Below are 21648 nucleotides of genomic sequence, written 5' to 3' on the forward strand. Positions count from 1 at the left end.
AGAGATAGGCTACCTATACTAGCTAAAGCGACTAGGGAAGGATCTGGCCTGGTCTCGGTCATACAGATAGTGTAGAGGTCACTTGGGTACTAGCCATCTCTGGTATGGTTGTGAGAGAGGCCTGGCCCAACAAATAATGCAGACTACCAGGCTATTGATCACCTCTAATTCCCAGCCTTCTGGAAAAACAGGTTATATGTCCTTCCCTTTGAAAGAACAACTCTGGGTGCTTACACAAATAACATTTATTTTTAAGGTGACTTGTTTGTAAATCACCACAGAAGGTATTAGCATTTTAATGCATATGCAATTACTTTTCAACAATTGCTATTTATAAAAATTAGGATGTATTTTGTTTAGATGTATGAGTATCTTACCTACATGTATATATGTGCAACATGTGTGTGCCTTATGTCCTTGAAGGCCAGAGGATTTCAGATCCCCTGGAACAGGAATTACAGAAGGTTGCAAAAAGCCATGTGGGTGCTGGGAATTGAACCCAGGTCCTCTGCAAGAGTAACAAGGTAACAAGTGTTCTTAACCACCAAGCCATCTCTCTATCCCAACAATTGCCCACACCCTTTTTTTTTTCCACACCCTTTTTTTTTAACTATACAAAGTAAAATCATTGGGAGAATAGCCACGAAATTTGCCATTTTCGGTGGGACTGGAGAGGTGGTTCAGTGGTTAAGAATGACTGCCACTCTTCCAGAGGACCTGAGTTCAGTTCCCAAACACCCATAACTCCAGCTCCAAGGGATCAGAAATCCTCTTCTGGCCTCCACAGGCCCACTACACAATAGGCACATAAACATACATAAACACATGTGCACAAAATAAAGTAAGTCTTTTAAAGATTTTTCACTAACAGACAAAAATTTGTTATGGAAAGTTGTTGGAAAATAGGGTGCCCATATACTATCAAAGTCCATCCTAAGATTATCTGTTGATTAATGAAGGGGGAAAAACCTTTATAATGGAGAAATTGTTAGACAACTCTGTAATCAAGTACCCAGGTTCCACAATGATGGAACACAGTGACACCAGGCGCCTTCCTAATCATGCACTAAAGACAATATAATTGGTGCTCTTGTTTTATAAAAACAAAAACAATGAGTTATGAAAAAGCCCACAAATTCAAATTAAGGACATTCTGAGAAGTCAATAGTTTGGACTCTTTAATAATATCAATGTTTCTACACAAGACAAAAAGGAGTGGGTGGGAAACTGTCCTAGACTAAAGGAGATTAAGCCCAGGTAGAAATCAGATGTGAACTCTGGCTTTTGAATTTGTCCTAACAAGAATGAGAAACAAAACCAAAGGCAGCCATCAAGCTCTAACAGTAACTCTGTCCTGACTACCACCTAACAGTGCTGTATACAGAGCTGCATATTTATCAGTGGATGATGGCATTGTGGCTAGGCAGGCAAATACCTTTGTTCCTAAAAGACAGATGCTAAAATATTTAGGGGTAAAATGACACTGTCTTCAAATTACTAAAGACTGAATTTCTGTACCTGGTTGAGAAACTGAATTGTCATGGAGTTATAGGCCAGAGGAAACAAGTAACAGTCTCTTTTAGACAGTTGGGGAGAAGTAGGCTGGGTAGCTCGTAGAGACCTCAGTGCCCTGTCTGCGTGGGTTCAGGTATGGGAAGAACGACGGGATACAGGCAGCCATGTCCTTCCATGCCAATAGACCCGCATCAGCTGAGCATGGCAGCAGTGTGTGAGCAGCTCGTGGACCCTGTGGGACCCTGCATGCTTTACGGCAGAGGCACAAAAGCTGCTGCTGGCTGTTGCTTCATCAGGGTCAGCAACGAGGTCGGCATTCGGTGCTCCATTGTTGGCTGGCAGCTTGGCCGTCGTTGGCATTCCTTCGACTGAAGTGACCATGGCAGGTGTCGCAGCACTAGTGTGGAAAACTCGAGAATATGTGAGTTAGGACTCTAAAACAGTGCAAACCTGATTTAAACCTGCAGTTTCGTTAATTTTAAAAAAAAAAAGCATCAAACTGATCTTGATTGTTGCCTGTTTTGTGAAATGGAAGGGAAAAAGTTTCCCAGGTAGTCAGGGTTAGACAAGGGAGGAAGACAGGAGGAAAACCACATCGTCTACTCATAGCTTTGCTAAAACAAAACCAAACCTCTCCAGGTAGCAGGCTTTTGGGTGCCCTGGGCAAACAAGGGTGTTGGTGTCAGTGGCAAATCCCTAACGCCAAAGGGGGGGGGGGTCACTGTTTCTGTAGAGGAAAACATTCAGAAGTAGGTTTAAATAAATGAAGCGAAATTCCAGCTTAGATTTTGAAATACTTAAGAATCTAATGTCTCTTGGTGGCCTAGAACAATTATATAAGCTGCAATGAAGATGATTGTCAGAATGGTGGCTGTCAGTTTAGAGTTTTAGGTAAGCATGCAGAAATCCTTTCCATTTATCCTTTAAAATAGAAAATCACAGCAGTTTACAAATTGATTAGGCCTACCCTGGGAATTGGAAACTAGCTAGGGATGGGGGTGGGTGAGAGTCACTGGTCAGCTACAGTGTGCTCAGAGTATCCTCTAGAATTCACTGGGTGCCAATGATTTCTTAAACCAGAGAGCTTATAAAGATGGAAGATGAGGTTGGGGGTGAGATTATAACCACAGAGACAGGCTATCCTCTGGGATTTGATCCACAACTTGCCCTGCCCAGGATTCTTCTGAATATAGGAGGCCCAGGTGGTTTCTGGGAAACTCAATACACATGTTCAGAAGTGCTGAACCTGCTTCTGACAGTCTGCAAATGCAAAGGAATTAGAAACACTTCAGCGAGGTGCTGACGCCATTGGCTCTCGGCTAAGACAGGCCCAACAGTGGAACTCCAGGAAAAGTTCTCATCTTATGCAGCATCCAAGCATTAGTTTTGTTTGTAGGAAGTCCCTTTCACATTCTAAATATGAGGGTGGAGGGTAAGGAATAAATTACAGGACAACTGACAATTATCTGTCGCTGTATAACCGACTGCTCCATAATTTAAGTTTAAAATAAGACTGTCTCACAGTGTCTGTGGTCTCTGAAGCATAGCCTGCGGCTGGGATACCTATTTCCAGGTTCATGATTGTTTGCAGGCTTTAGTTCCTTGTCCTCCTGTAGACATTTCCAAAAGACACAGCGTGGCTTCCCCCACAGTGGTGTTTGCAAAGGATGGATGATGGGGCCTTACTGTTATAGCTTACTCATGTAGTGATGCACCATCACTTCTGCTATGTTCACAAACCAACCCTGGTTAACTGTGGAATACAGAAGGTAAGGATAGTGAGGCTGGCCTGCTACACAGGTTCTGAAATAAAAACGGTCCTGCTTTTCTGAAAGTCAGTAGAAAGTAACAGAGACCTACCTTGGAAAGACCTGTCACAAAGGGCTCAGTTTATAGAGTTCTAAGCTCATCACTAATGTGCATATAACAGAGCATGGGGTTGAGAAGTTTCTGGAAATTAAAAGCAGCTCTTAATAGTGTAGATAACTCAGACTATGTTGCAATAATACAAGCCACGTCCTTAAAGTTAAAGTAAACTATATTAAGATTTTTATTAAGACATTAAAGAATGTTTTTTACTTCACCTGAGTAGAAATTTATATTTTAGACATATCTCACAAAGTGTATTTTGTAATTTGGATATATTTTAATAAAAGACACTGTCAAGTGAAGGCTTTTCAAAGTAGGTAAGTTTCTAATTACCCTGGCAAAGGAAAGGAGGTAATCTCCGCTGATAATTTTCTAATAGTGCAATTAGACGTCAGAGGCCAAATGCCTAGAGAAGTGATCTAAAAGACTGCAACACTCCACTCTAATTTGATGCAGCACTCAGCTCATTTACCTAGTTTCTAACATGCCCACCTAGGACAGCTGGTCCTTTAGCACCTAGGATACTAGTGTTTAAAGCCATGTTAAGTAACCAGTATGTCAATAAAAACAAATTCTTCACAGTATTAGAGTAACAATCATTTCACAATCCTCTTAGACATAATCCTCCCCACCCTTAGGAATATAAAACCATCCCCAGCACTCTCCCACTGCTTTCAGAAACCAGCAACCCTCTCTGATTTAGCAGAGCTAGTTTTCCATTAGTAAGGTGGCCAACCCCTTAAGTCATTTCCTAGAATTCAGGCGTTTTTACAGAGTTTAATTTGTCACATTTTCTTCAGGTTCTATGAACTTCCTGCTAAAGAAAAAGGTTTAAACTAAGGACCCACCTTATCTGTGCAACTATAATGACTTAGTCATTTTTCAAAACTATTGACCACCCGTGTTCCAGGGAGAGGTTGAGGGCAAAGTGTACTTTTGGATGGAGACAGGTATTTCACAGGTAGATGAAGGCAGCCAAGACAGAAGGCAATAATGCCCTTCCTGGGCTTCTTGCCATGGTGCTAGGATTTGGAAGCACCCCTGGAGGTGGAGACACAAAAAGGAGGCTACAACAAATTACATGGAATCTGACAGTGAAGACTTGCAATAAGATATGTTATTCATGTGTCTTGTTTCGAAATTAACAACTGTAATAAGAACTTTCAAAATACATAAGTACATATTTATTATAAAAAGGATATACAAAATACAAAAGCTAAATTTCTTCTGACTACTCCGCAACCCAAAATCCTCTCATAGACGTAAAACAAAAGACAGACTTTCCAGACCTCAGTTACTATACAAACAGCACTGTAGCATGCTAGGTGCTATTAAAAACTTTGCTTTTCTATTTATTTGCTTTTGGCAGTGGAGCGGGGATCTAATTCAAGGCAACATGTATGCTGGGCAAGAAAGTGCCCTACCACTGAGTTCCATCCCACCCTCTCAGCTATTTTTTGACTTTAGATGTTTTATAGGCAATTCACATTATTGTACAGTAGCATGGGCTCATTCTTTCTAACTGTTATGCAGCATAGTACACAGTACAGATGTTCTATGCCTTATTTGGCAGGTCCTCTCTACTAGTGGTTGGCTATCAATGCTGCGGTGAACATCAATTTGCACATATCCTGTGTCCAGGTGCACAGTTCTGTTGAGGAGAAGCCTACAGGTTGCTTTAGAGCCCTTTAAAGAAGAGTTTTCTTTTCTGTTTCAATGAAATGAAATGTTACTAGTATAAAGTTTTCTGAACAATACCGTTGGTTTGTCAGAGTGGAAGATAAAAACAGTAAGATATGACTTCACCACTTTTTATATTTCTATCTACTTCAGTGTCTGGCACAGGGTTGACACTTGATAACTGTGTGTTGGATTGATAAGGCAAACTAACTAGACACAGGTGTAGAATGCAAAGTTCAGCTCTTAAACTTTCTACACTTAGAAACCAGGTCTTCATGGGTTAGTGAATCAAGATTTCATGTTTTGTGCCCCAGATCTAGAAAGGAGGAGATATTTCATTAGTTTGTTTGTTTGTTTGCTTTGGCAAAGTTGCAAAATAAGTGCAAAATCTTGTTTTACTCTTGAAGTCTTCTCAAGTAACTTGCGAAGAGAGAACAAATGAAGGAAGAAAGAAAACACAAGACTGAAAATCAAACAGCGTCCAGGAAATGAAATAACCAAGCTGCAGGCACATTTACATTCATTTGGGTTCTACAGTAAAAATATATGCCAAATACAGTCTCTCTCTCCACCCATTCTCTGCAGAATCAATCTTGGGCAGGCAGCTGATCAGGTAAAGGAGCGAAATCATCTTTGCTGAGCCTTGGCATGGAGCATTTCTTGTAGGCAGTTTTGGGAATACAGTAAAGTCCAAAGGTGACACGAAGCAGTCTAATGCCATTGACCTTTGGAAATGAGCAGACGGAGGGAAAGGTGAAAGTTAATCTGACTCCCACAGAATACTGCATACAATGGTACAAGGCTTCTGCACAGTTCAAGAACAAATAGGACAAAGAGGGAAAGAAGGAGTAGAGCTGTGAATTTACGAATGTGTTAAAAGAGAATGACTTGTTTGAGTATCTGAAAGAATGATGAAATTTCTAATTTTACAGAATAAGAGTCAGCTTAGCTAAGAGTATAAGTAGCATTTCCACCAATAGTCAGAGTGCATGACGTCTAGGCCCTGCACTTGGCACAGGGGACAAAACTACTTAAGAGAAGCTGGAATTGTGGGAAGTTTGCTTTGTCTTTTGGGGAAAGGAAGCTGAGAACTGACTCAAGGGCCTGACGTAGTAAATAAATGTTCCACAATCATACTACACCTCCATTTCTTTATGATTTGTTTTATTTTGAGATAGGGTCTCAGTAAGCTGCCCTAGCTGGCCTAGAACTTCGGATCCCCCCATTGCAGCCTTTCAAGTAGCTGAGATCATAGGCACCGTCTCATGTTACTGGAGTTTACTTCTCATCTATGCCCACTCCACAGCAAACTGACACCTACTAATCTTTTCCAGATATCCTTTCTGGGTCAGTAGCCTCATCCCTTGCTGTAGAGCTCAGCCAAGCTATTTTCTAGCCTGCCACCCCTCTGGCTACTCAAGTCCAGAAGCAACAGTTCTATACTCAGGGGAAATGGTAGAAAATGGCTACTTTCCTCTTGCCTTTTATCAGAAGCAAAAATAAACTAAAATTTTTCTGTTTGGACACTACATTCCAGCTCACATTTTGGCACTGACAGAGGAAAACTTTCAGACAAAGGCAGAAGTACAATACACTTCTGCTATGGCGCAGAACACTCCCTCACAGAGACCTAGTCCTTACCATGTAAAAAGGTTCAGAGCTAGAAAAAGAAACAGCACAAAGTCCCTGGATGAAAGCAAAAAACAACACATGACTAGTATTTTTGACAGCAAACAACACACAACTCCAAGGTGATGAATATGAGGGAAAAATATCTGAAGCATCATGGGAAAGGCCAGGACAACAAAACCCCCTGTACTTTGGGAATGTTTCCCTTTTGTGCAAAGGAGGATGCCTGACCTGGAAGTCAGACTGGCTTTCACATTATGCCTGAATTTTCTCAAAGGACAATATAAAATAAAAGAGAATTATTTCCATTTTTATTATTTGGCAGAAAAACAATAACAAGCTGGTTATGTTAACCATCTTTCTTATGGAAACTAGCCAAACACAATTAATGTCACAGTAAAAGCTGGGCACCCTGGTATCATCTGAAGGCAGAGTAGTTTTTGACCATGTCACCTAAGAGCAGACCTTGACTTTAGGTCTGCAGAGTTGAGGCTTCACAGGTATATGTGAATCATTAATAAGAGAATAAACTCTTGGTCCACTGTCCTTTCCTTGGTAAAGTTTCTATATTTGTCTGTTTCAAGAAGGGGGTCTCACTATGTAGTTTTGGCTGGCCCGGAACTCGATAATGTAGAAAAGACTGGCCTTGAACTCAGAGAAATCCACCTGTCTCTGCCTTCCGGATGCTGAGACTAAAGGTGTGAATCACTATACCTAACCTTCATTTGGAAGAATAAGGGCACAAGGAAAGCAAATGAGACTCTTGGTTCAATATGGCTTCACATACAAAAACATACATCAAAGGGAAGAGGCTATTGTGTCCCTCTTTAACATCCTGAACTTAAGCTCACCTCAAGCCTTCCTTTCAGGTGTCTGACTCTCAGTGTCCTTTGAAATTTGTTTTTGATGCTGTAGATGGCAACTGTCTAGCTTCTGCATGTCTTCTGTAAGGCCATTTCTGAGGTCTGTGTTGTTTTTCAAAAACTCCTTGACCGCATCCAGTCGATTTGAGAGCTGCAAGAGGAAAGTGTACAAAGTGTCATTCGGTGCTGTTCACAACACAATTCAATTCACATGAACATGGAGATTGCCTCACAAGGCTGGAGCTGGAGCTCAGCAGCAGGAGCATGCCCCTGAACAAACAACCTGTTCCTGTCTCTATGTTTACCAGAAGACAAACATCAGCTACTGGCACCCATCCACACATAGTTAAGTCTTCAAATAAAAAACAAATTCTTTTTTATTGCTTTATAAATAATACCATTCAAAATTTCCCAAAAACAAATTCTTTAAATCAAGGCAAACTCATGTCATGTGTGGCAGCTCAAACCTTTGTCCCAGTACAGTGAAGGCAGAGGCAGGTCAATCTCTGTGAATTCAAGTCCAGCCTGTTCTACAGAGTGAGTTGCAGGCTAGCCAGAGATGCATGTCTTAAAAAACAAGACAAGACAAAAAAAAATAGAAACAAAACCACACTCAGCCAGGTGTGCTGTACCTGTTTGAAGTCAGCACTTGGAAGGCTGAGGCAGGCCGGTATTGATATGTAAATAAAGATAAACAAAACAAGTACCTTTCACTCAAACTAAACATAATCCAGTATAGCCAATTCTAAGACTACGTAGGGGGTGTTTGCTTATCACCTCATTTTTTTTTTTTGCTTCAAAACCCAAGTTTAAAGTGCTTATCTTATATTTTTGAGATTTTTTTGCCTATACAAGTATTACTGGTAGAAGATACATCTATAAAACAGTATTAAATGTACAGACACAAAATTCAAAGTCAATAGGGTATGAGGTTAAAAAGTCAATACTCTTAAATCTTTCCTTAGTTATCCCATTCTCTCCTTTACAGGTGATCTTACAGTCATCTTATTTCTTTCTTTTATCTTTTTTTCTTTTTTGAGACAAGGTTTCTCGGTGCAACAGCCCTGACTGTACTGGAACTTGTTTTGTAGACCAGGCTGGCCTCAAATTCACAGACATACCCCTGCCTCTGCCTTCTGAGTGCTGGGATTACAGGGTCCTGCACTGACTTCCCTTAGTGATGAAGTATGAACTGAGCTATAAGATGAAATTAACTCTTTCTTCCCCCAGCAGCTTTTGGTCATCATGTTTATCACAGCAACAGCAACAGTGTCAAAACGAGCTACTATTGCTGCTCTGGCCGTCACCTTTCTTTCTCCTCACACTTCCTCCTTTCCCTTACCTCTTCGGGCAACACCTCTTCTTCTGCTGCTTGAAGATACATATCTTGCAGTTTTTCCTTCAGCAATTCGATTTCAATTTCATGGATTTGGCTCATACTCAAGTAACTTCCTATTTCAAATTCACACCCATCTCGTTCATCTTCCTCAGGAACATGAACAGCCCAGTCAGATGTCAACAGCTGTGGGGTGACCACACAAATACATGAACAAATTACTTTTTAAATTTCAGGTTTTAAAATAACTTTTATGAATTCTTTTGAAATTTCATAAATGTACACAATATATTTTGATCATATTCACATCCAACTCCTCCCCAACTTCTCTGAGAGATTCATCCTCACATTAAAAGTTCATTATTAAGATGTATATCACTGTTTGCAGTTTTGGGGATGGAACTCAGGGACTAACTGAGGATGTTGCTTGCTGGTAGATAACAAACCTACCAGCAAGTCACACCCTCAGCCACTTGGACTGCAATAATAGAGAGCTTGTAATTGAGTGCAGGCCTAACAACCTTAGTTCAATCCTTGGATCTCTTAAGGTCAAAGGAGAGAACAGACTCCCAAGAGCTGTCCTTGCACATGCACTTGTGCACATCAATGTGGACACACATACACACAAAATAAATGAACAATATTAATGGAAAAGAAATTCTACTGGGTAACTTGAAGGATTTACAATAAAATACCATTATCTAGATAGACCTATTTTAACCACACGGTTATTAAAGAAAAACAAAACCTCTGCTATTTCCACATTTTATACTAGCATTTTTTTTTCCTCTGTTCACATTATAAAACTTAGTTTGGGGCTGAGGTTGTAGTTCAGTGAGAAAGTGCTTGCCATGTGGAAGGCCCAGCCCTAGGTTCTACACCAAATAGGCCCTCCAAATAATAATAGAATAAAATAAAGACTAAGAGTATAGAGTGCTTGTTGGGAATGAGGATCTGTGTGTGCATTATCATCAGTATCGCTACAATAATAAGTATATTTAGTTTAAATAAACATCAAATTCACCTTACTTCTTAAGTAGACCAGGCTTCCCAGGCTTCCCAGTAATAAATACTACCTTTGAAATAGCCATACTTCTGCCTCAGTGTACCAAGTGCTGGGACTTACATATATCTCCGTGCCTGACTTAACATCAAAAAAGACTATGGATATTTTAAACCCCTTAGGTTTCTATACCAGAACTGTTAAATGAAGTTTCACATGGGCATAGTGGTGCATGCCCATAATCCCTGCACTCATTTAAGTAGAGGTATCTTTACCTGTTCTATTCTGGAATGTACTGCTTCAATCTCTGGAATATTCTTGAATTCATTCAGAAAATTTTGGATCTTTATCTGAAAATTTTGAAGCCATGTAGACGATACTTTCATCTCTGAAGAGTGCATTATCTCATTCCGACACTTAATTACCTACAGAAAAAGAAAAAAAAATGGAGTTGGGCTGGTATGGTTTAGCAGGTAAAGGTGTTTGTTGCCAAGCCCAAGAGCCTGAATTCAATCCCTGGAACCCACACAGTAGAAGATATGATGAATTGAATGAGAATGCCTCACACAGGCTCATGTTTGAGCCTGTTTGAATAGCTGATTCCCCAGTTAGGGAACTGGTATGGGAAGTCTTTCTGTATATGTGTTGCTTTTTTTGGTTAATAAAGAAGCTGCCTTCAGCCAATGGCTCAACAGAACATAGCCAAGTTTGAAGAGATAGAGAATAGGTAGAGTCAGTGAGAAGCCATGGAGCCGCCAGAGGAAAAAGATGCAAGCTGCCAGCTGGAACCTTGCTGGTAGGCCATGAACCTCGTGGTAAAATACAAAATAATAGAAATGGGTTAATTTAAAAAATAAGAATTAGCCAGGGGGACTGGAGAGATGGCTCAGTGGTTAAGAGCACTGACTGCTCTTCTGGAGGATCTGAGTTCAATTCCCAGCAACATGGTGGCTCACAATCATCTATAATGGCATCTGATGCCCTCTTCTTGTGTGCAGGGGTACATGCAGATGGAGCACTCATACCAAAAACAAATAAAAAAACACATAAATAAAAATTTGCCGGGCGGTGGTGGCGCACGCCTTTAATCTCAGCACTCAGGAGGCAGAGGCAGGCGGATCTCTGTGAGTTTGAGGCCAGCCTGGGCTACAAGAGCTAGTTCCAGGACAGGCTCCAAAGCTACAGAGAAATTCTGTCTTGAAAAACTAAAACCAAAACAAAGCAAAAAAATTCTTGCTCAGGAAAGACTCTGTTTTGGAGCTTTCCAGAAAGCTCTGTCAAGTCACATTGTTGGAGGACAAGACTAGCCAGGGTCAGACTTTGTTGTTTCAAAAGATTCGAGACATTTCCCGGTATGTTCTCTACCACCTACTTAACAGTTCATGTGAATGCTCAGCTGTTCCTGTTGCCATGCTTTTACTCCACCATCATGAACCTCTTGAGCCACAAGCCCAATTAAATGCTTTTTTTTATATGTTGCCTCGGTTTACAGCAATAGAAAAGTAACTAATACAAAAGAAGACCAACTCATAACAAGTTGTCCTTTGACCTCCTTATATGTACAGTGGTGCAGGCCCTCTTCCTCCTCAACAAGCAAATAAATGTACTAATAAAAATGCAAATAAATGTAATAGTAATAAATTAGACATAACATTTTTAAAAGTTAATAGGGTAAACTGAGATATTTTAGCTCTAAAAAGAAATTACAGAAAGACTTTAATAAACTATAAAATGACCAGTGTGGTATCTAGAGGACAGGGGCTGGATCTTTTATGAGACCATCACATAATCTAGCAAGTATTTAAAATAACATACAATACAATAAAGTCCTTTAGCCCCTTTAATTTGTGCCTGCCCTGAGAGCATCTACCAAGCAGTGAAATCTTCGTTGAGTCACATACTGAAATGTTCTCAAGGGACAGGTGACACTTTAGTGAAGCTGGTTCATACACAGGTAGGAAAATGAAGGCAGAGGGACAGGCATGAAGTAGAGAATGGATGTCCCATTTAAGCAGCAGCTTACTCACCTTGTGAATTGTTGCTATGGGAGGGATGAACTCAGTGTCACCAGATCTTATTTTTTATTTCAAAGATAGAAATTCTGATTTGACAACTAATTCAAAAGTTGTTTTAAAAATAACTAGGCAGGAACTGCCAAGCCTGAAAACCTTCAATCCCTGGGACCCACAAGGTGGGAGGAAAGAACTGACTTTTGAAAGTTATCCTCGCCGGGTGGTGGTGGTGCACACCTTTAATCCCAGCACTCGGGAGGCAGAGGCAGCAGATCTCCATGAGTTCTGGTCTACAAGAGCTAGTTCCAGGACAGGCTCCAAAGCTACAGAGAAACCCTGTCTCAAAAATAAAAAAGAAAGTTGTCCTCTTACAGTTACATGACCACATCTACACACACACACACACACACACACACACACACACACACACACTTATACACACACCAAATAAATATACAATACTTGGTGGTTAAGAGTACTTTTTGGCCAGGCGCTAGTGGTATACACCTTTAATCCCAACACTTGGAGGCAGAGGCAGCTGGATCTGAGTTTGAGGCCAGCCTAATCTACTGAGCAAGTTCCAGGACAGGCAGGGCTATAGAGAAACTCTGTTTTAAAACCCCTTCCCTCAAAAAAGGCACTTGTTGCTCTTTCAAAGTACCTAGGTTCAGTTCCTAGTACTCACACAGAGCCTCACAACCTCTGTAACTCTAGCTCCAAGAGATCTGATGCCCTGTTAGCATTCAGGCATCTGTACTGGCTGCCCCTGAGGTCCTGACAGGATCCATCTTCAGCTGCAGCCACTAAAAGCACCTTCTGTCCACATTGGCTATGTTCCCTTTTAAAAGATGGGCCCTGTCTATCTCCCATCTCTCTCTGTTTCTCTCAGTCTCTGTTTCTCCCTCTTTCTTCTCCTCTGCCATTCTTGTCCCCAGAGACTGGTCTCTCCCCTCCCCCATTTTCCCATTCACTTCCCCCAATAACCCCACCACCACCTGAGCTGCCACATGGTGTCTTTCTCTCTTGTGCTGCTTTTAAAATTACAACACCCTCTTCTGACCTCCACAGGCACCAAGTAGACACATGGTGCACATACACACATGTAGGAAAAATACTCATATACATATAATAAATGACAAAAAATTAAAAAAATAAACTTAATAATTTTGTAAACTCAGATAAGATAAATAAAGTAGGTCTACAAGCCAGATTTTGGGTACAGAAGACTGTCAAGGGTTAAAGAATTATTCAACCCACTGACACAAAAATAACAATCAAGGTAGAGAAATACAAAGAAGGACCTGGAGAGATGGCTCAGTGGTTAAGAGCACCTGACTCCCAACACTTACATGGCAGATAAGAAAGGCTTCTCCAGTCCATGGAGTCTGACATCCTCTGCTGGCCTCCACTGGCATACAAGCACATGGTGCTCAGCTATGCATGCAGACACAATACCCACACACATAAAATAAAAAATAAATTAATTGCTCTTTTAAAAAAAGGGTTGACAGTCATGGTGGTACGCAGCTGAAATAACAGCAGTGGGAGGCAAGAGAGTCATGAGTTCAAGGCACACACAGTGACACCTTGTCTCAAGAAGAAAATAAATAAGAAATACAAAGAAATCTCCATCCTTTGCCCTGAAAATCATTTTCCCTCGATGTCTTTGCATATATCTGTGACATAAGCTGGAGTCATTTTGGGAAAGGTAACCTCAGCTAATAAAATGCCTCCAATCGATTGGCCTGTGGTACATTTACCTCACTGTGGGTGGTGCCACCTGTTATATAAGCAGCATTCCTCCATGCCCTCTGAATCAGCTTCTGCCCCACCCCACAGATTTCTGCCTTGTCTGAGTTCTTGTTCTGACTTCCTTCAATGATGGACTGTTCTGTGGAAGTGTAAGCTGAAGTAATACCTTTCCTTCCCAGGTTGGTCTCAGTCATGGCAACTATCACAGCAAGAGAGACCCTAACTAAGATAAAATTTTTATTTCCTTAAATTTTTTTTGCATATTTTTCCTCCCAAATGACTTAAAACAACCTGCTAAAGAGCAGGTATACTGGCTCCAGATATAACCTCAGGCTGCAGCAGACAACACACAAATGCACAAAATCTTTCAAATCCCATCCAGTGCCAGAACATTGAGTAAAGGAAAATTTTTTGATGTGGAAACCATGATGAAAAGAAAATAAACTTTTGCTTATGAAAAACGGTGCTACTACATATTTAAAGACAATTCAAATCGTCTGTGTTCTTGGCTAGAAGATGAGATCAATCACTATGTTAACTCTTCATTTCGGGCGGGGGGGGAAGATTTAACATCAATTTATCTTCAGCTGCTGCCATGTTGCTGAAACACTATCACTTTTGACCAATATTATAAATAAGCCAAGACTTCTACACATTCTTTTCAAGGGCCTCAAAATTAAAAATGAGTGAGGGTTGTTGTTTGGTGATATAGTGGAAAATCAAAATCTTCTGGAGTTCTGCGACAGGGAGCAATCTCCTCTGACATGTATTACACATCAGTGCTTATATTTTCTTTGGTTCTACCTAACTTGATATCTCATGGCTATTTTATAGAAGGCCAGTGTTGTTTCCGTTGTTTGTTTTATTTTGGTTTGTAATTGTGGGGATGAGGATGGAATTTAGAGCCTTGTGCATGCCTTACAAGCACTTTACCACTGAGTTTCACACCTAACTCTGTATTATTATTATTTTTTTAATGTTTTTCTGTTTTGTGTATGTGCATATGATCCTGTGTCTGTATAGAGTCCAATGCCAACATAGGTTGTCTTCCTCCATCATCTTTCACCTTATTTTTTGAGATAGGGTCTCTCAATGTACTTGGAGCATACTGGTTATGCTAGACAAGTTGCCCAGCAAGCCCTATCTCTGTCCTTCTCCCCAGTACCAGGGTGACAGATGTACACTGTCACACCCAGCTTTTACATAGGAGCTTGGAATCTGAACTGAGGTCTTCATGCCTGCCTACTGACTGACCCATCTCCTCAATATCAGACCTATTTTTTACGCAGAAAACAATTTTGCTCTTGTTTATGGCAGAGCAGAGAAGATAAATCTGAGTTCCATGTACAGTACTATGGTGGCTTGAAAGAAAACAGCCCCCTACAGACTCATACTATTAGGAGGTGTGGTCTTGTTGGAGTAGGTGTGGCCTTACTAGTGTGTCACTAGTTCGCTTTGAGGTTTCAGAAGCTCAAGCCAGTCCCAGTGTCATTCTTTTCCTGTTGCCTGCAGATCCAGATGTAGGACTCTCAGTTCCTTCTCCAGCATCATGTCTGCCTGCATGCCACCATGCCTCCCACGACAACAATGAATTAAACCAGCCCCAATTAAATATCTTTCTTTATACAAGCACAGTAACAAATTGTCAGGAAACTTTAATTTTAGAGAACTGTAGGGTTAGTGCTTGACCACATTCATATTCAGGTTCTTGGACATTACAGCAGGTACATATGACATGAGGCCCAAGAGCTGTTTAAAGATGCCAATTTTGGACTGAAGTCTTTCTTTGCCATTGCCGTTCTGAGTGCTGCTATGCTATGCCTACATGGCTGACTTATCATCAGAGTTTCATTTCAGCCTTCCCAGTATTGACCACTATGAAGTGGACAGTTCTGAATCTGATAGCTCTTACCTCTGTGACTTTCTTCCGATCAACCACGAAGTGATCACAGCAATTGATGAGACTTAAAAGAGCAACCGCATCACATTCCTCAGGTCCTCGTTTGTCTGCCAGTCCTCGAGGCATGAAGGCCTATAGTAAGAGGAGGTACGTCACTTGAGTGTCTTCCAACTCTTTCTCCATTTCCCAACTGATGACTAATGTTCTCTTATTCCCTGAAGTTTCAAGCTAGAACATCACGAGTTCAAAATGCAAGTTGGAAAGATCATATTATGCTAAGCCTTGGCAAGGGGACTAATTGAAGGGCTGCACTATCCCTCTGCAATATTACATACAGCTGATCTAACTGGTTTTCTTGAAGCTCACTATGTAAAAACCAGGGTGGCCTCAAACTGCCCCTGCCCACTCAGTGCTGGGATTAAAGGTGGATGCCACCATGCCCAGCCTCTTGTCTTTTTTGTTATTTTGAGACAAGTCTCACTATGTATCCCTGGCTGTCCTGGAACTTGCTATGTAGACCAGGCTAGCCTTGAACTCAAAGAGATTCACTTTCTCTGTCTCCTGAGTGCTGAAATTTAAGCTATGTACCACCAGCTTCTGTCCTGTCTTAGAGGTATATATTAAAAAGATAAATGCTTTCTCCTTCTTTCCTTGGTAAAACTGCAGTGCCTGTCATTAAAGAGCAGGCAGTTCCTTAGTAACTTGAGAAACTTCAATCCATCACCATAACCTGGAATATAATAGAGCCAGGTTCAAACACCAGCTAGGCTACTGCCTTAAGGCCTTAAGTAAGTTACCTAACCCTCAGTCTCTGTCAGTCATTAGGGGTTAAGTATCTTCATACACATCAAAGAATGGTGTGAGGAGGAAGTTAAGTGGGCATAGAAAAAGCACTGTGCTGAGCATATGGTATAAAGAAATCTGAGCATCAGCAATTATGACGTCAATGGTGTGAGGTGAGTAGGTCCCACACAGGAGGTAGACAGAAAGCTTAGGATTGAGACACTAGACACACTGGAAGGCTTCACTGTAGCTCCATCCTGCCTTTATCTGCATCTTCTAAAATAAGTCGCACAAATGCTGAATATATTTTTTCCTAAACTATCTGCAAACTTAACACCTGGATGTGGCAACTTTACCAGAATAGGAGTCTCAAGGCACATTCCTGCTACAGGACTAGAGCACCTGCTAGAGTAGAAGACACATGAAAAATTACTCTCATTTGGGAGTAGTGGCACGCCGCACCTTTAATTCCAGCACTCAAGAAGCAGAGGCAGGTAAGTCTGTGAGTTTGAGGCCAGCTGATATACATAGACTTCTAGGCCAACTAAGGATACACAGAGGACCCTGTCTCAAAAGAAAAAAGTTATTCTCAATCAGAGCTCTAAATAAAAGATATAAAGATATGTTCCACTGCAAGAAAACAATCCAGTCAGGAAGCAGTCACAAAGCTTCCTGCAGGATATGCATACTGGTATTGCAAAGGCTGGCAGTAAGAGCAGGGAGCCCAGAGTCATTTGGGACTGAGTAAGACCAGGCAGATTCAGAGAAAGAAAACAATGAAGATAATTGCAAAGGAGTTATCATAACAATGGGCAGTGAGAACTAGGCAACTGTGATAAAATCAAGCAGAAGAGAGACTACTCAGTACCTAGAAGCAGTGGAAGACAAAAGAGCAGGGTCAAGTGTTAGAGGAAGAATGGAAAAAGCAAGCCCAAGTTAGATTCTTAGCCTTTCTGTGTGGACAGGGATTGTGTGTACACAATGGGGTGCTGAGGTAGAGTAGATGAAGGATGCCAGGTCAGGGAAACCAGGAACTGAGACCCTGGAGTCAGAAAGGGAATGTATACACAAGGTTGAACTTAGTGGTTTGCAAGTGGCCAGCAACCAAGGAAAGGAAAGGCTGGCTGGCAAGAGAGGTGGCACAGGTTTCAGAAGGGCTCCAAAGCTATGAAAGCCATAATAGAGACCAAATGGGTTCAAGTCAGTCACAATAAAGGGAAGGGTTTTATTTCTCTGGGCAAAGGTTTTTTCCCCATATGCTCTAGGGAAAGGCAGAAATTGGAAACACTATTGCAGCAATAAAAAGTGGTGGTGGTGGATGGGACTGGAGAGATGGCTCAGTGGTAAAGTGAACTTACTGTTCTTCCAGAAGGACAGGAATAGAGAGCTCCAGGAACAGGAGGCCAGAGGAAGAATAGTTACCCATGTTGGGAGACTCATAACCACCTCTTACACCAGCTCCAGTGGATCCAATTCCTTCTTCTGGCTCTAGTAAGCACCAGAATGCAGGTGGCATACACTCACACATTAACATGATTAAAACTTTTCTTTCTTCTTTTTTTTTTTTTTTGAAACAGGGTCTCCCTATGTAGTCTAGCCATGTAGACCAGGCTGGCCTTAAACTCAATAGATCTGTCTGCCTCTACTTCCCCAGTGCTGGGATTTCAGGCAGGCATCACCAAGTCCAGCCCAATAGAAACTTTTCTTTTAAAGTTTTACTTATGTGCACTGGTGTTTTGCCTACATGTATAACTGTATGAGGGTGTCGTGCACCCTGGAACTGGAGTTACGAGCATTTGTGAGCTGCTATTTGAATGCTACAAATTGAATCCAGATCCTCTGGAAGGACAGCCACCGCTCTTAACTGCTGATCCATCTCTCTAGCCCCCAATAGAAATTTTCAAAGGACTGTTGGATATAGTAATACATATATGTAGTCCAAAACACTTGGGAGATGCGAGTGGGATGGTTAGGAGTTCAAGGCCAACCTGGGTTACATGAGACCTTGTAACTGGATAAAGACAGGGAGAGAACAGAGGTAGACTCAACATGTTAACTGCAGTCCCAGCAATGCCCCCCTTCCACCTGGTAACTGTGTGCTTGTCCATATACTAACTCCTGAAGTCAACTTGTGTTAGGAAGCTACTTCTGACCCGTCCCTCCACTTATTACTGAGCTTCCAGGAAACATCAAGAAATCGAAACAAATTCCCAATCAGCCAGGCAATAAGTAAGTCACAGTGCCAAAATCTAAAGACAGGCCTAACAATATCTACCTCATAACTCACCACAGTTCTACCTTATAAAATTTTATACCTCAGCTAGGCACTCCACGGCCAAAATGAGCCTTTCAATGAGCTGCCATAAGGCACACCTTATCTCTTCTTCCATGTCCCCTGGTCTGTACCTTCTTTCCCCTTCTTTTGAGACAAGGTCTTTTTTTTCCTTTTTTCTTTTTTTTTTTTTGATGAGAAAGTAATTTTATTAAATTATACAAGTTTCCATTTCAGCCCCTCCTCCCAACACCCTCCCACTCCCCCCACTCCCTCTCCATCCCTAAGAGCAGTCAGGGTTTCCTGCCCTGTGGGAAGTTCAAGTTCCTCCCCCCTCCCTCCAGGTCCAGGAAGGTGAGTATCCAAACAGACTGGATCCCCAAATTCCAATATATGCAGAGGAAACAAGTCACGGTGTCTTTGTCAATGGCTTTTCAGAAAGACTCCGGGCCAGCCACATTCAGAGAATCTGGTTGGATCACGTTGAGACAAGGTCTTAAACAACATAGCCTAGGATATCCCCAAACTTGAACAACCCTGCCTCGGCCTCTGTAGTGGTGGAATTACAGGCATGAGCCACTGCACTTGGCTTCACTATACGTCTTACACCAGCATCTCTTATTGCAATCTTTACTATAGCTTCCAATTAGCAAAGCTCAAAGGCCTGCAGGAAGAGCTAAAAGATTCTATTTTAGTGCACTGGGATGGGTCCACTCTAACAGCCTTTAACCACTAGAACACTAGGCCAACTAATCTCTTTATACCCGTAGTTTCTAAAGTTTCAGCTTTCACTCACAAACCATCCTCTGCCCTGGGGCAACAGGTGACCTGCCTTCGGCTTTCCTCCAGGCTGCAAGTGCTTACCTTGGCTACCTCCCAAGCGTCCACGGGCCAGAGGCCAGGCCGGCAGTTTCCCCAATGCACATCTCCATTTCTGTTGACATGATGCCTCAAGATCTCACGTTTCCACTCTGTGCACACCACACACTGAGGCTGAAACTACAGGGGGCGGACATGAGGCAAGACCCAGGCGTGCTGGGCAGCGGAAATAGGAACACCCTAGGAGCAGCCCCGCCCCTCGAAGAAAAAGACAACAAGTTCAAGTAACTGGGGAAAGGCTGGGAATAACTGTCCCAGCCCCGCCCGGGCCAGCAGCTTACCTGGCGGGCGCGCGGGCTGCACCGGGAACCACCGCGGCAGATGGCGTGGGGACCAAGGCCAGGGACTGTAGCGAGCAGTCCGCGATGGAAGGAGAGGACCTCGCGGCGGATGAAGCCCTGCAGACAGCTGCGCAGCAGCAGCAGGCAGTGTCCTGCCTTCACCCAGTTTTTGTACTCAGCGCAATTGAGGCGCACCGCCAGTTCCGACAGCACCATGTCTCAGCCCGGAGCTGTGAGAGGTGGGGCCCCCGGCGGCGGTACGCACGCGCAGGACCCTGGGAAGTTCCTACAGCGCAAGCGTAGGAGGAGCTTCCAGGCGGCGCAGGCGCAGCCCCACCCAGAAACTATCCCCACCCTTGGCGTTGCTTAGAGTACCACAATCGCGACAGAGGGTAGAGGCGGGCCATTCTTCCACATCCAGGAAGCTGCAGCTCCTCCACTTCTTAAAGGAACCACCTAAGGTTTGTGGACTTGAAACATTCAGATGCAGCCTCTGTGATTAAAGTCCTTAGACTTTCTCATTTCCCCAAATATTCTGCTAGCCCTCTAACCACTCCTGATGTACGGATTCCCGCTTTGACTCTTTTAGAAAAATTAGCTAGTTTCTAACACCACAGAACAACCGGAGAAAATCCCAGACATCAAGAGACCGTGCCTGCCATCTGACTGATGCGCAGGTCTATTCTGTTGTGTGCTCCCCGGCATGTGCTAAAGTGACACTAGGGCCAGAAGCTCCATAATTGGAGCACCTGGCGAGACAAAAGTAGATAACGTTGTTTCCTGGATTTGGAGGGCTGCACAGCCACAAGCTGAGGCCTCCAGAAAATGTACACCTCGGTTATTTCAGCTGTCAGAATACATTAGATTATCAATATAATGTGAGAAAAAGTCACTGTTTTAGATGCTTTTAGTGAAGTTCTTTAGCTTGGAAAACATGTTGAAATTGTGTGTAATCAAAAGACCTTGAATGAAGGCTGTAAACAGAGAAGCCTTTCTAACACTCACAGCATAGGTAGTGTTAAGGTGCACTAGTTCTGGGTTCAAACTACCAAGTTTTTGTGGTTTGATCTTAGCTAATTCTAGTTTTAATCCTAATAAATTATTTTACTTCTTTGTGTCTCTGTTTATCATCTGTAAGAGGTTATTAATACTTACCTCACAGTGTGGTGAGGGACATTTATATATATGGAAACACTTAGTATGATGCCTGGCACACAGTAAGCTCTTGGTAAGTCCTAGCTCTAACGTTATAGTGACGTAAATATGCCCTTTTAGCCATCAGTTTACATTATTGGACAAAGAAATTTATCAAATCACTGGCCAGTTGGAAGTGGGGACAATTTATAAAAAACAGAAGACCAGATCTGGTGATCTGAAGACTCAAAATACAGTGCAGGCAGGTATCTCTTAATTTTGTCTTACTAATCTCAATCTTAAACCCATCCAAAGCTATCCCATCAAAGCAAATGAAAACTTCAACAAAACCCTATGAAATCTACATTAACATTTATCCTTTTCTGATTTTTTTTTCTGATTTCTTTTTTTCTTAAAAGTTTTAAAAGTATACATTTTGTATTGAGAACATTTGAAAGTAAGGGTGGGGGCTGGAGAGATGGCTCAGAGGTTAAGAGCATTGCCTGGTCTTCCAAAGGTCCTGAGTTCAATTCCCAGCAACCACATGGTGGCTCACAACTATCTGTAATGAGATCTGGTGCCCTCTTCTGGCCTGCAGGCATATACACAGATAGAATATTGTATTCATAATAAATAAATAAATAAATAGAAAGTGAGGGTGGGACATGCCTGTCTTCCCAGTACTCAGAGGTGAATCACTCGAACCTAGAAGGTTCAAGGTGAGCCTAAGCAACACGGAA

The 21648-nt window shown here is 42.1% G+C and overlaps 1 protein-coding gene across 2 annotated transcripts; it reads right to left on the minus strand.

Annotated features, from left to right (window-relative positions):
- Nucleotides 1-1165: 1165 nt before the first annotated feature.
- Nucleotides 1166-21275, minus strand: CXHXorf38 (chromosome X CXorf38 homolog). 2 transcript variants are annotated; one of them, XM_048461333.3, is made up of 7 exons: nucleotides 19775-21275; nucleotides 19479-19613; nucleotides 15572-15691; nucleotides 10171-10320; nucleotides 8899-9078; nucleotides 7545-7707; nucleotides 1166-1912 (listed from the first exon to the last, which is right to left on the minus strand). In XM_048461333.3, the coding sequence occupies exons 1-6, from the start codon at nucleotides 19988-19990 to the stop codon at nucleotides 7546-7548; spliced, it is 963 nt and encodes a 320-aa protein (XP_048317290.2). In that variant the 5' UTR covers nucleotides 19991-21275; the 3' UTR covers nucleotides 1166-1912; nucleotide 7545. The 2 variants fall into 2 exon arrangements, with proteins under 2 accessions (XP_048317290.2, XP_048317289.2); XM_048461332.3 differs by lacking the exon at nucleotides 1166-1912 and adding an exon at nucleotides 4484-5789 and having other exon boundaries at nucleotides 19775-21272.
- Between the last annotated feature and the right edge of the window lie 373 nt (nucleotides 21276-21648).

The sequence above is a fragment of the Myodes glareolus genome, chromosome X, assembly GCF_982192425.1.
Source record: "Myodes glareolus chromosome X, mMyoGla1.1, whole genome shotgun sequence".
NCBI classification, from domain to species: Eukaryota; Metazoa; Chordata; class Mammalia; order Rodentia; family Cricetidae; genus Myodes; species Myodes glareolus.